The sequence below is a fragment of the Metopolophium dirhodum genome, chromosome 3 (genome assembly GCF_019925205.1).
Source record: "Metopolophium dirhodum isolate CAU chromosome 3, ASM1992520v1, whole genome shotgun sequence".
Classification (NCBI taxonomy): Eukaryota; Metazoa; Arthropoda; class Insecta; order Hemiptera; family Aphididae; genus Metopolophium; species Metopolophium dirhodum.
This window is the reverse complement of record NC_083562.1, coordinates 35,643,142-35,657,446: the sequence shown is the minus strand read 5'-3', so window position 1 is coordinate 35,657,446 and position 14,305 is coordinate 35,643,142. Positions and strand designations below refer to the sequence as shown.

The window sequence follows — 14,305 nt, the reverse complement described above, 5'->3', positions numbered from 1 at the left end:
TTAATAATATGAATATCTATCGTGTTTATAGTACCTATACTATTATACATGGTCATCATGGTTACTCTATCATATTATGGGAACCGATGTTTCTTGCAATATATAACAATTATAATGTATACAATGAAATTCGAAAAAAAAAAACATTCTAAAAATAAATCATTAAACAAAAACCTCGTGGCTTATTCATGGTAGGTTCACGTAACGAATGACGTAGTGAAATAGTAAATCACCACTGGAATTCACAAAAAATAATCAACTGATCACCAAACCAAACCAGGCAGCAATTTATTCGATAATATCATTAGAATAATAGCTTTAGAACTCGATTAAGCAATTAATATTACAACATTATCCTGGGCTGGAAGAAGCAATGATTGACTCGAAAAATATATTTCTTGAAGCTTTTTTTGTAATATTGAATTCAAAGTCCCGCAATAATATCATAACAAGATTACGGTTACCAACGTAACGGTTATTTCTATGTTTTGACTTAGGGTAGTATTTCAATTGTAATCATGGAAAAACGTTCAAAGAACAATATTATGGATAATCTATTATATTCGGAACGTTATTCCGCGTGTTTTCTTAAACAAATTGGGAATTATCATTGTCGCCACCGAATATAACCAACTTGAACGGAATGTTTTCTTTTATTCTAAGGTTTTATAAACGATATACTATGGTCATATGGTGGCCCTGAAAAGGGCCTTTTTAAGATGTTTTTAAACTTCAGAAGCAAGTATTTAACCTCCGAAACCGTACAGAGTACGACCTTGTCGTTTGAGAGCGTACACGACGTCCATGGCGGTGACGGTCTTCCTCTTGGCGTGCTCGGTGTATGTGACTGCGTCACGGATCACGTTTTCCAGGAATACCTTCAGAACTCCGCGGGTCTCTTCGTAGATCAAACCGGAAATACGTTTAACACCGCCTCGGCGAGCCAACCGACGGATAGCGGGCTTGGTGATTCCCTGGATGTTATCACGGAGCACTTTACGATGACGTTTCGCGCCTCCTTTTCCCAGACCTTTTCCTCCTTTGCCTCGTCCTGTCATTTTGAATGTTGGAAATAGTGTTGGACAACTTGCTCGGATGTGAACTGAACGTTGACTGATACTTTTCTTCAGGTCGCAGTCCCTTTTAACCGTTTCTCTCGACACCGAACCACCAATCGGAACCATGACCGGTTATCCCCCCACCCCCGCCGCTAAAATTCTAAACGTTAAACATCGTCCAATGAGGACGACGCATACTGTTCCCATTTACGTATATATACCGGTCGACAGTGTGTTCGAACCACATCAGTCGTCCGACATCCACGTTTTGCACACCAACTCAGAACAATCTAATCCAGCAGCGCAATGGCACGTACCAAGCAGACAGCTCGTAAATCCACCGGCGGAAAGGCGCCCAGGAAACAGTTGGCCACCAAAGCCGCACGTAAGAGCGCACCCGCCACCGGAGGAGTGAAAAAACCACATCGTTACCGTCCGGGAACCGTTGCCCTCCGTGAAATCCGTCGTTATCAGAAGAGCACAGAACTTTTGATCCGCAAATTGCCGTTCCAACGTCTAGTGCGCGAGATCGCCCAGGACTTCAAGACCGACCTGCGTTTCCAGAGCTCCGCCGTCATGGCGTTGCAAGAAGCCAGCGAGGCATACTTGGTAGGTCTGTTCGAAGACACCAATCTTTGCGCGATCCACGCCAAGCGTGTCACCATCATGCCAAAGGACATCCAGTTGGCCCGTCGTATCCGCGGTGAACGTGCTTAACTTGATCATCGTCATTAGTTATCATACCTTAAAAAGGCCCTTTTCAGGGCCACCAAAACGTAATTATAGTCTGGCGATGGGCACGAATAGTGATTGTGAATATTGCGCTAGCGGCAGTATATTATTATTATTGTTGTACAGATTTTACAAAATAGGAGAATGATAAATAAACAACCCAGGCCAAAATTATGAGATGGGGAATCGAATAATTCAACGGTGTGACAATCTCCACGAGACCACGACGTTACATAATACACGACACTACCAGCCGACTATCGTCTGTTTATTTATGGATACTCTTGTCAAGATTTCCCGCGGAGTTTGATAAATAGGTGTACGCCATTTACCATGTAAACATTGAGATTTTTATTACCGATTATCGATCAATAAACAATAATTATCCAGGATTCTCGGTGTTTACATGGCTTCAATTAAGTAAAACACCGATAGTATCTAATTAAAAATTCCGAAAGACCCATGTTGACATTGTAGACGGGTATAATATGGTTAGGTATAACTTTCGTCAGTCGTTCACGTGTTGATGTTAATATTTTCATTACCACGGATCGACAGACAACAACGCATAATAATGGAAACCATACAAAGGGGTTATTTTTAGAATGTTTTTACAAATGTCTTGTTATCGACGGTAATACCCGCATCACGGTATTTACAATACAGTTAAGTACTAATCGCGATACTTTATCGCGTCGTCATTTCCCAAATAACCGAAAACAGATACCTATTAGAATATTTTTAGAACAACATACTTTAGAATATATTTTGTATTTCATTGTTTAATTGTCAATCATCTGATTACCTCGATAATTCGTGCTATATTCATTTCCGGGTTTATTTGATTGACGTCTTGTCAAATTATACAACATAACTAGCTTATTTTTAATGTCACAATCAGACCAAAAGTGAACAATCGTCATTGTGAGGCTTTAAAATATTTTGGTCTACTTACAGTTAACACCGGGCGATTCTTTTATCAAACAACAACCAATATTTCATAAAGTGTAAATATTTTTTTACATCGTTTCAAATCGCTTATAAAACAACGTTTTTATTAAAAAATTGTATTTTTTATCCTTATAATTTTTTAAGTTTTTCACTTTTTTGTATGACAACATAGGGTTTTAATTTTATATTCCAAAGCAGAGTATTTTACTTGGTATTTCGATACATGAAAATCGAATTTGGGACGAGTAGTTTATGAGTTATAAGTATTTAAAGTTTAGATGAGCGGAGTGGAGTGGTACGGGGTTACCCCGCGAAATGTTTGTCCACTTCTATGTGTCGAAATACTAAGAAAAATATTCTGCTTTGGAATATAAAATTAAAAAACACTATGTTGTATAAAAAAAGTAAAAAACTTAAAAAATTATAAGGATAAAAAATATAATTTTTTAATAAAAACGGTTGTTTTGTAAGCCGCCAGTGGTCAGCGTAGCCGTATTTGAGTAAAATCAGCGTTTAATTCTAAACATTCGTTTGACGACGAGCCAGCTTATGTTGACGGTGTACCCATAGTAATTCGATGGGATAATTTTTTAATACGATTTTTAAGGTTTAAGGCCACCCACAAGTGACGGCTTCTTCCTCGAAATATGAAGGAAATGGAATTAAGGCCCTTCAGAATCGTTATCCAAGTATATTTAATGTAAAATCGTGCCCGATCTCGATTGAAAAATTTCAAGGCATTCGCTTAAAAATCTGAAAGCAACGACAGCTACACGTGTAGTACTAACACAATCTAGTGTATCTGCTGGAAAAAAATTCGGACGGACCGTTTGTTTTAATTTTGGTGGCCCTGAAAAGGGCCGTTTTAAACTGTGTTTGTAGGGTAAGGTAGCAAAGTTAGGCCTTCTTCTCGGTCTTCTTGGGCAAGAGCACGGCTTGGATGTTGGGCAACACACCGCCTTGAGCGATGGTTACTCCGGACAACAATTTGTTCAACTCCTCGTCGTTCCTGATGGCCAATTGCAAATGTCTGGGGATGATACGAGACTTCTTGTTGTCACGGGCGGCGTTACCGGCCAACTCCAAAACTTCAGCTGCCAAGTACTCCATGACGGCGGCCAGGTATACCGGTGCTCCGGCTCCGACACGTTCGGCGTAGTTTCCTTTTCTCAACAGACGATGGATACGACCGACCGGGAACTGGAGTCCGGCGCGGGACGACCTGGTCTTGGATTTGCCTCCCTTCGATTTTCCTGCTTTGCCGCGTCCGCTCATGATTGTAATTGTGCTTGGAATGGTTCAGATTCGATACTAAATGAGACTGATGTGCGATTCGCCTGAAATTTTCGTATATATAGTAAAATTGTGGATAGCAATTCTGTGATTGGACAGAGATAACAACACTACGATACTACGTCACACCGTTCGGTTGACTTTCATTACCAAACGTTGTGGTTTTCGTTCGACATAACCGTGAAACGTACTCGTAGAGAAACTTCTATTTTCCGTTGTTATGGACAAATCGACGATTCTATTTATATCGTCATCACTGTGGGTTTTTACACCAATAAACGAACGGCATGTCGCTTGGGTTTGGTAATATATACCCCCAGTGATGTACTGCCAAATCATCACTCAGTACACAACGTTTCAGTCGTCAACAAGTTTTCTATTTACAACTATTCGAAATGGCTCCAGGAGGAAAATCGGCGGGCAAAGCAATGAAGAAGTCGTCCGGCAAGGCACAAAAGAACATCGCCAAGTCCGACAAGAAGCGCAAGCCCAAGAGGAAAGAATCGTACGCAATCTACATCTACAAAGTGTTGAAACAAGTACATCCCGACACCGGAGTCTCGTCCAAAGCCATGAGCATCATGAACAGCTTCGTCAACGACCTGTTCGAGCGCATCGCCGCCGAATCCAGTCGTCTGGCCCACTACAACAAACGTTCGACCATTACCAGCCGGGAAATCCAAACTGCCGTCCGACTCTTGTTGCCCGGTGAATTGGCCAAGCACGCCGTCAGTGAAGGAACCAAGGCTGTGACCAAGTACACCAGCTCCAAATAAGTCTCCCGTTTTGTGAAATATCATTACTCAACTAAAACGGCCCTTTTCAGGGCCACCAATCGCTATAAAATTTCTGTTCTCTAACAACCATTATTTTTGAACTAAAACTATCGCACGTAGAATATTTTGAACATTTGCAGTGTGTACAGAGCGGGGAGCACTGCGTGATTATCGGGATAATTAAAAAAGAAAACAACGAAAAAAAAATGCCGTCCGGTTACGTGAGAAATTTACTAAAACATCGAGTTCTTCTTTGATAGAATGATATAATATCGTGTGTATTATTATAAATGCGATGGATATTAATAGACGTTGTGCGGGTTTTACCGTCGAAAACACGAGATTCGGCAAAAACATGCTAAAAATAACCAATCTTATGGGCACGGCAAATTTCATTATTATTATTTAACTGTCGGTCGATCCGTGGTAATGAAAAAATTAACGTTAATATATATTTGAGCGACTGTGAGTAATAGCTATACCTAACCAGACTGTAATGTCAACATGGGTCTTTCGGGTTTTTAATTAGGTACAATCGGTATCTTACGTAATTGAAGCCATATAAACACCGAGAATCCTGGATAATTATTGTTTATTTATCGACTATCAGTAATAAAAATATATTTATAACAATGTCAATGTTTACTCGGTAAATGGCGTACCTATTCATCAAACTTCCCCAGAACGCGGGACAAAAGTATCTATAAATAAACAGACGATAATCGGCTGCTAGTGTCGTGTATAATTATAATGTATGTTTTATACGTCGTGGTCTCGTGGATATTGTTGCACTGTTGAATTATTCGATTCCCGACAGTTATCCAAATTAAATAATATAGTCCATCCAAATAACAAAAATGACCATCCGCCAAATTCTGGTTCAAGTGCCACGGTTGTACCAAAAGTACGACAACGGCATTGTAATATTTTTAACATTAAAAAAAGGGTTTTTTTTAATTTTTATTATAACATTATCATAATATCCCAGGTGGCAAGATGACATTTTATTTTATTTATGATAAAAAAATTATATTTTTATTTATATTTTCCACACATCTTACAATATTATTATTAAAATATTTTTACTCTTTTTGAAGCTATTTATAGGTACAAGTAAATTTCGAATTTTATTAGATTTTTTTTTTAACCTCAAAACCTATAGATAATAGGTGTAGCTAAATAACACAAAATTACAACGTGCAAAATTTACAATTTCACAAAACGTATCATTGAAATATGTAGTAATATTTTACTGGTGACATATACATTGGTGACACTGATAAGGGCTCAAGAAAAATTGGTTGTTATTGAATAATAAACTCGAATGAAATTTTAAAATACATGACGTAGGTAATGCGTGAAGTTCTGAACATCAGCTGAGTGTCGTCAAACGCTGATTCAACCATATTTTTCAGCAAATAGTCGGGTGAAAAAAAAAATTCGGTGTCCGGTTATTTAAGGATTTTATCGGTCCCTATGATGTATATGGCAAAACATATAATAGTATACTATAAGTACGATGGATATTCGTATCATTAATAGCAGCTATTACCGTCGATAACAAGGAATTTGGTAAAAACGTTCTAAAAATAAATCATCAATGAAAAACCTATAGAAATACCGATACAAGCAATAATGTACCGACGTAATTAAAATGTTATTATCATTTAAATCGTTTATACGTCACCGAGTTAGCAAATTGTCCGTGTCGATAAATATTTAATTCAATTCAAGTCTAAAATGGTAAATTTGAGCACCAAAATAAAATTAAAACAAACTTACGCGTAAACACCGACTCTTCCGACGAAACGTAGAGATGTGTCATAAATATTATATATATATATATATATATTTCATGCCATCAGTGAAGGAACTAAGGCTGTGGCCAAGTACACCAGCCCCAAATAAATCTCTCGTTTTGAAATATCATTACTCAACCAAAACGGCCCTTTTCATTATTTTAATAATATTGTCTATGCATACTATGTAAGCTGTTTTATTTTACTTATGAATTAACAATATTCATTTTATTAATTTAGGTGACAATGATCCAGATGATCCAGTCCCATTGACACACTGCAGTCATACGGTTGAAGAATCTGAAAAAGTTCGAGTCAAATACTGTACATGAGCTGTTGGGTATTTACTTACAATATTATTTTAATAATGTATTAATGTTTGTATATGTTGGCTGTTTGTGTTCAGTTCTAGACTGTGTTTATAGACGCATTGTATCTAGTTAAACGTTTAATTTATAACTTATATGTATATCCTTATGATGGATAGAAATAATATTGTAATAGGTAATAATAATTTGTTAGTTTTGTCTATGTGCGTGCTATGTTAGGTTTACTATTAATTGTGTTCAGTGTTTGGTGGCAGACCGGTCCAGGCTACTAAGTGCAAAGGCATATATATTTTTACAAAGTTAAATTATATTTTACCGTTTAAGATATATTATTTAAAATATGGTTAGGTTAGGTTTTATGCCACACGAGCAAATATATACATTTTGAACCATGTTGGGTCAATGTTTTGTAGTTGACTTTTTATTATGTATATTAGGTAAATAAATATTGTAATTTTTTGCTTTTGCAGTAACCATTAACCAATAAACCTTTTTACTAATTAGTTTTATTAGGTATACCTAACTGATAATATTTGTGTTGATCAATGTTGTGTCTTTATGTTTGTCGATACTTCATATTATTTAAATGTTGTTATTTACTAAGAAAACAAGTTGTACAATTTTAAACATTAAATGATCAAACCGAGTAAGTATTGTGTACTAAATTTAAATTGTTCATCTTATGCATGAATTCTGAACATTTTAGATCCTGATGATCCTGCTAATTTATTACCGGCATCCCAGTTAGAACGTAAATATAGGGTTGTTCGAGGCCCATTTCAACCCAAACTTAAATCGTATCCACGAACAATGTTTGGAGATAGATTGCGGTGCTTTAATAAATCTTGGTATGAATAATTATTCAATTGGCTTGAGTACAGTGTGAAACTAGATAGAGCTTTTTGTTTTCCCTGTCGGATGTTCACCAATTCTTCAGGAATAAATGCCGGCTATACAGATTCTGCGCATTCAAAAGTTGGATTTAATGATTGAAAACTAGCTACAACTAAATTTAAAGCACACCAAACCTCAAACACACTCATTTAAATACCATAACTTCATTAACAAACTTTTTGCATTTAAATCCAATAGATATAGTTTTAGATGAAGAGAGAGAACTTATACATAGTCAAAAAGAACAGCAAATATTAAAAAATAGACAAATCATGCAACGCTTAATTGATATAACTCCTCTTTGTATTGGTGGACGTTCATTCCGAGGAAAAAATGAGAAGGAAAGTAGTTACGATAAAGGTCTGTTCAAAGATGTTGTTACACTTTTGGCCAAATATGATCCTCTTCTTAAATCTCACTTAGAATTAGGTCCAAAAAACGCGACTTATTGTAGTGATATAATTCAAAACGATCTAATTATATCCAATAAGTCAAGTTTCTAAAAAATCAGTTAAAACTTAAAATTGAAAATAAAAAATATCAATTATTGCTGACGAGACAAGCGATTTCGGACACCACGAACAGCTATCAATAGTTTCAAGGTATTTTGATGATGTACAAAAATGTCCAGTGGAGCAGTTTGTAGGTATGAACAGAACAATGTCAACTGATCCGCAGACTATTTTTAATGCAATAAATGATGTTGTTAACGACTATGGTATAAAATGGGAGATTTTAAATACAACCATATTAAAATATTTACCGAACATTGAACTTGGAAACGATATTATATTTGAAACGTTATAATATTACTATTCGTTTAGTATTTATGAACTATCGTCAGCGAGATTTTAAAAAAAAAATAAAGTAAATTACTGGACAGATGATGATGCCAAAGATAAAGCTTCATAATGTCATAAACGCAACGGGTGCGTAATAATTTATATTCTGCGCGTTTTTATGTTCACTAATGTGCTGTTGTTATCTTAAACAAATTGTTAATTATCTTTACGTTTGTTACCACCAAATAACTAGAACGGACTATTTCCGTGTTAGTATCGTATTCCAACCAAGTGTTCAGCAGTGAGTTATCATTACTTTGGGTTATAAACGATGTATAGAAAAAAATGGTGGCCCTGAGAAGGGCCTTTTTAAGATGTTTTAAAACTTCAAAAGTAAGTATTGTCAGTATTTTACATTGTTTCTACCCGAAATTTTAACGAGGCAGACTTTATCAATAAATCTCGTCTTAATCGTACTTTACCGAAATCATACAATAAATACGGGAAGGTAAAATGGGAATCTGTTTTATCAATGTGCTTCGATGGTGCAGCAACAATGTCGGGAAGTGTAAACGGAGTTCAAGCTAAATTCAAAAAGAAAAATGATAAAGCGTTCTTTGTTCATTGTCTCAATTTGATTTTAGTAGATTCAGTTGGGAGAGAAAATAGAATAACATTTGATTTTTTCGGTAACATTCAGTTGATCTACTCATTTATTGAAGGCAGTTGCACTAGACACGGCGGTATTTTGGAAACAATTGCAAATTCTTTAAACTTAATGTAATTAAAATGATGTTATTTTTATAAATCGTTTATACGTCACCGAGTTAGCAAATTGTCCGTGTCGATAAATATTTAATTCAATTCAAGTCTAAAATGGTAAATTTGAGCAGCAAAATAAAATAAAAACAAACTTACGCGTAAACACGGACTCTTCCGACGAAACGTAGAGCTGTGTCATATGTATCAAGGACCAGACGTTCAGATGTCCGCCGCCGAAGAAACAGCTGCCTTTGTCCCGCTCCGAACTGAAACTTGAAAGTATCGAAATATTTGATGAAAATAACCCGAACGTAACGAAATGTGCGAGTTTAAGTTATATTATTTACTGCTTAACGACTTGTCTTTCTATTCACGTCTCGGTTTATTATTTTTGTTCGATTGAATTATTTGAACGTCAACACAATTGGCGATTGTCACAGGCGATATAAATATAACATTATAATTTGATAATAAATAATATTCATATCGTTAATAACCATTGTGCGGGTCACGAGGAATTTGGTAAAAACATTCTAAAAATAACTCATCAATGAAAAACCTATAGAAATACCGATACGGGCAATAGTATCTCGACGTAATTAAATGTTATTATTAGTCGGTTATAAATAATATTGAATTTGGGAATTCCTTAACAATAATTGTAACCGATGTTTTCATTTTGATCGATTGCAATATAATCAAACTGCAACTGGGTACGTTTCACCCGTCCATAGTCTGAAACGACCAAACACGCGAACGGACTTTATAAAATATTATTTTCTAAATCACGCGTAATACAATCGTACACAGCTTACTGTAAATGTATGAAATATATTTATTGAGAGAAGTGCGAGTCATAAAATTGGTGGTCCTGAAAAGGACCGTTTTAAGGAAGGAAGAGGGGATAGTATTTTACTACCGCACTACTTCTTTTTGGGAGCTGCGGTTTTCTTGATCGGAGTTTTCTTCGATTTGGGTTTGACGGCGGCCGGCTTTTTCGCTTTGGCTGGGGCCTTCTTTGGTGTAGTCGCCTTGGGTTTCGTCGCAGCGGCCTTTTTCGCTTTTTTGGCTGCTGGTTCACCCGCCGCGGGTTTCTTGGCGGCTACGAGCTTCTTCTTCTTCGGTGTTCCGGCGGCTTTGACTTTTTTGACGATGGATTTCTTCTTCTTGGCTACAACGGCCTTTTTCGGCTTGACCTCGGCGACGGGCAACTTGAAGTGTCCCGAAGCGCCGGTTCCCTTGGTCTGGACGACGGTACCGTTGGCGACGGCGGCTTTCAAAAACTTCCTGATGAAAGGCGCCAGCTTGGCGGGATCGACTTTGTAGTTGGCGGCCAAGTATTTCTTGATGGCCGGTAACGACGAACCTTTCTTCTCCTTGAGCTCCTTGATGGCCGACGTGACCATCACGGCGGTGGTCGGGTGCAACGCAACGGTCTTCTTGACTTTAGAAGCCGACAACTTCTTCTTGGCAGGAGACTTCTTCGCGGCCGGCGATGCGGCGACTGGAGCCGGAGTTGTAGCGACGGTGTCTGTCATGTTGATAATGATATTGTTCAAGTAAATATTAAAAACGATGGATGATTCGCCTGTTCACTGCGGTGATACCAAACGGGTTAAAAAATGTGTAAATATATACAGTGCACCGTGCCAACTAGTAAACCAGTGTGATTCGCGTCGTCGTCCGAGCTACGGTTGTACAATCGTTTTTCACAATATCTCAACGGGAAATGGTGGTAAAAATCTGGCTTTGAACTTTTTGGAAAGCTAACTAAATTCTAAACGATCGCCAATGATTATTGCATCGCCACCCAGTACCACGAAACCACCACGAGTCGTTATTTCCACACTTCCGACCGCGTTTTCGTAAACCGTATTTGAAGGTCTGTCGTATGACTGAAACCAGTCGAAAATTGACAAAAATATTTTGGATGAATTCTCCACGAGTTTCCCGAGACCATAGAATTTGCAGATTTCCAATCGACCGATTTTCCGACGAACAGTGGCTGTTCGAATATGAAGGTTTTAGGACTCTGCTACGGCACGGTGTCACCGGCGTTTCTACCTGAAATTTTAACGAGGCAGACTTTATCAATAAATCTCGTCTTCATCGTACTTAACCGAAATCATGTTGAATACACAATTATAATAACACATTGTCAGAGGACTTCGGTCGAAACTCAGTGCAAATTTGCAACAATTTATGTTCATTTGTATGCACTTTTTGTCAGACCTACCGATGGACCGGATAACGTGATGAGACTTTTGAAAACTGATTTGAATACACTAATATATTTACTTGAGATCGATAACAACACATTTTCTCGTTCCTAAACTCCTATCGATTTTGTTTAAATATTTAATATTTTCCAAAATTTTTAAAATTCAAATAAAATAAATAAATAATCTTAAAACGTGTGCTGATCGACCTCAAGACAAGTAATCGTATTAACAACTGCAAATAAGTGTTCAGGAGTCTCATCGCGTTATATCTGGATAGACGAAAAGTAAAAAAAAAAAAGTAAAAAAATGAACGTGAATTGTTTACAGTTCACCTGCGCAACGTCGTGGCCTGTACGTACACGCATTAATTGTTGTCTCCGTCTTACAAGTGATAAAGTACATGAAAAAATTCACGCAATGCCCTCAATTAATATTTTAATTCGAAGTTTCGTTGTAATTAGTTAAAATAAAACCATGGATTATAATTAAGAATTTCCCAAATGAAATTTTATTTATAACCGCATCAATGATTTAACTTATAATGACATTTAATTACGCCGAGATATTATTATTATTCCCCGTCCCGGTATTTCTATAGAAACTAATTTTCTGAATTTTAGTTCTTACAACAATAATTTACATTTTCTACGTTTTTGGACACCCTTTTTGCCAGTATTCTCAATATCATTCTATGAGGTTTTTCATTGGTGAGTTATTTTTAGAATGTTTTTACCAAATTGTTTGTTATCGACGGTAATACCCGCACAACGGCTATTAATAATATGAATATCTATCGTGTTTATAGTACCTATACTATTATACATGGTCATCATGGTTACTCTATCATATTATGGGAACCGATGTTTCTTGCAATATATAACAATTATAATGTATACAATGAAATTCGAAAAAAAAAAACATTCTAAAAATAAATCATTAAACAAAAACCTCGTGGCTTATTCATGGTAGGTTCACGTAACGAATGACGTAGTGAAATAGTAAATCACCACTGGAATTCACAAAAAATAATCAACTGATCACCAAACCAAACCAGGCAGCAATTTATTCGATAATATCATTAGAATAATAGCTTTAGAACTCGATTAAGCAATTAATATTACAACATTATCCTGGGCTGGAAGAAGCAATGATTGACTCGAAAAATATATTTCTTGAAGCTTTTTTTGTAATATTGAATTCAAAGTCCCGCAATAATATCATAACAAGATTACGGTTACCAACGTAACGGTTATTTCTATGTTTTGACTTAGGGTAGTATTTCAATTGTAATCATGGAAAAACGTTCAAAGAACAATATTATGGATAATCTATTATATTCGGAACGTTATTCCGCGTGTTTTCTTAAACAAATTGGGAATTATCATTGTCGCCACCGAATATAACCAACTTGAACGGAATGTTTTCTTTTATTCTAAGGTTTTATAAACGATATACTATGGTCATATGGTGGCCCTGAAAAGGGCCTTTTTAAGATGTTTTTAAACTTCAGAAGCAAGTATTTAACCTCCGAAACCGTACAGAGTACGACCTTGTCGTTTGAGAGCGTACACGACGTCCATGGCGGTGACGGTCTTCCTCTTGGCGTGCTCGGTGTATGTGACTGCGTCACGGATCACGTTTTCCAGGAATACCTTCAGAACTCCGCGGGTCTCTTCGTAGATCAAACCGGAAATACGTTTAACACCGCCTCGGCGAGCCAACCGACGGATAGCGGGCTTGGTGATTCCCTGGATGTTATCACGGAGCACTTTACGATGACGTTTCGCGCCTCCTTTTCCCAGACCTTTTCCTCCTTTGCCTCGTCCTGTCATTTTGAATGTTGGAAATAGTGTTGGACAACTTGCTCGGATGTGAACTGAACGTTGACTGATACTTTTCTTCAGGTCGCAGTCCCTTTTAACCGTTTCTCTCGACACCGAACCACCAATCGGAACCATGACCGGTTATCCCCCCACCCCCGCCGCTAAAATTCTAAACGTTAAACATCGTCCAATGAGGACGACGCATACTGTTCCCATTTACGTATATATACCGGTCGACAGTGTGTTCGAACCACATCAGTCGTCCGACATCCACGTTTTGCACACCAACTCAGAACAATCTAATCCAGCAGCGCAATGGCACGTACCAAGCAGACAGCTCGTAAATCCACCGGCGGAAAGGCGCCCAGGAAACAGTTGGCCACCAAAGCCGCACGTAAGAGCGCACCCGCCACCGGAGGAGTGAAAAAACCACATCGTTACCGTCCGGGAACCGTTGCCCTCCGTGAAATCCGTCGTTATCAGAAGAGCACAGAACTTTTGATCCGCAAATTGCCGTTCCAACGTCTAGTGCGCGAGATCGCCCAGGACTTCAAGACCGACCTGCGTTTCCAGAGCTCCGCCGTCATGGCGTTGCAAGAAGCCAGCGAGGCATACTTGGTAGGTCTGTTCGAAGACACCAATCTTTGCGCGATCCACGCCAAGCGTGTCACCATCATGCCAAAGGACATCCAGTTGGCCCGTCGTATCCGCGGTGAACGTGCTTAACTTGATCATCGTCATTAGTTATCATACCTTAAAAAGGCCCTTTTCAGGGCCACCAAAACGTAATTATAGTCTGGCGATGGGCACGAATAGTGATTGTGAATATTGCGCTAGCGGCAGTATATTATTATTATTGTTGTACAGATTTTACAAAATAGGAG

At 37.7% G+C, this 14,305-nt stretch overlaps 5 protein-coding genes across 6 annotated transcripts; 1 reads left to right on the top strand and 4 right to left on the bottom strand.

The window, feature by feature from the left end:
- Positions 1–635: 635 nt before the first annotated feature.
- Positions 636–1,184, bottom strand: LOC132940718 (histone H4-like). Its single transcript, XM_061008429.1, has one exon. The coding sequence runs from the start codon at positions 1,182–1,184 to the stop codon at positions 747–749; it is 438 nt and encodes a 145-aa protein (XP_060864412.1). The 3' UTR covers positions 636–746.
- A 2,408-nt stretch (positions 1,185–3,592) lies between these two features.
- LOC132940068 (histone H2A-like) lies at positions 3,593–4,270 on the bottom strand. The gene has a single exon (XM_061007477.1). It carries the CDS (start codon positions 4,014–4,016, stop codon positions 3,639–3,641), a length of 378 nt encoding a protein of 125 aa, XP_060863460.1. The 5' UTR covers positions 4,017–4,270; the 3' UTR covers positions 3,593–3,638.
- Positions 4,271–4,429: 159 nt separating this feature from the next.
- Positions 4,430–4,810, top strand: LOC132940659 (histone H2B-like). Its single transcript, XM_061008370.1, has one exon. The coding sequence runs from the start codon at positions 4,430–4,432 to the stop codon at positions 4,808–4,810; it is 381 nt and encodes a 126-aa protein (XP_060864353.1).
- Positions 4,811–6,790: 1,980 nt separating this feature from the next.
- LOC132940714 (histone H1A, sperm-like) lies at positions 6,791–10,965 on the bottom strand. Of its 2 annotated transcripts, XM_061008426.1 has the most exons (3): positions 9,724–10,965; positions 9,533–9,648; positions 6,791–6,909 (listed from the first exon to the last, which is right to left on the bottom strand). In XM_061008426.1, exon 1 carries the CDS (start codon positions 10,912–10,914, stop codon positions 10,300–10,302), a length of 615 nt encoding a protein of 204 aa, XP_060864409.1. In that variant the 5' UTR covers positions 10,915–10,965; the 3' UTR covers positions 6,791–6,909; positions 9,533–9,648; positions 9,724–10,299. The 2 variants fall into 2 exon arrangements, with proteins under 2 accessions (XP_060864409.1, XP_060864408.1); XM_061008425.1 differs by having other exon boundaries at positions 9,533–10,965.
- Positions 10,966–13,556, bottom strand: LOC132940719 (histone H4-like). The gene has a single exon (XM_061008430.1). The coding sequence runs from the start codon at positions 13,554–13,556 to the stop codon at positions 13,119–13,121; it is 438 nt and encodes a 145-aa protein (XP_060864413.1). The 3' UTR covers positions 10,966–13,118.
- Between the last annotated feature and the right edge of the window lie 749 nt (positions 13,557–14,305).

What these genes read in the sequence shown, in the direction of transcription:
- LOC132940718 (XM_061008429.1), bottom strand. Translation starts at nt 1,184, where the DNA reads ATGGTTCCGATTGGTGGTTCGGTGTCGAGAGAAACGGTTAAAAGGGAC.
- LOC132940068 (XM_061007477.1), bottom strand. Translation starts at nt 4,016, where the DNA reads ATGAGCGGACGCGGCAAAGCAGGAAAATCGAAGGGAGGCAAATCCAAG.
- LOC132940659 (XM_061008370.1), top strand. Translation starts at nt 4,430, where the DNA reads ATGGCTCCAGGAGGAAAATCGGCGGGCAAAGCAATGAAGAAGTCGTCC.
- LOC132940714 (XM_061008425.1), bottom strand. Translation starts at nt 10,914, where the DNA reads ATGACAGACACCGTCGCTACAACTCCGGCTCCAGTCGCCGCATCGCCG.
- LOC132940719 (XM_061008430.1), bottom strand. Translation starts at nt 13,556, where the DNA reads ATGGTTCCGATTGGTGGTTCGGTGTCGAGAGAAACGGTTAAAAGGGAC.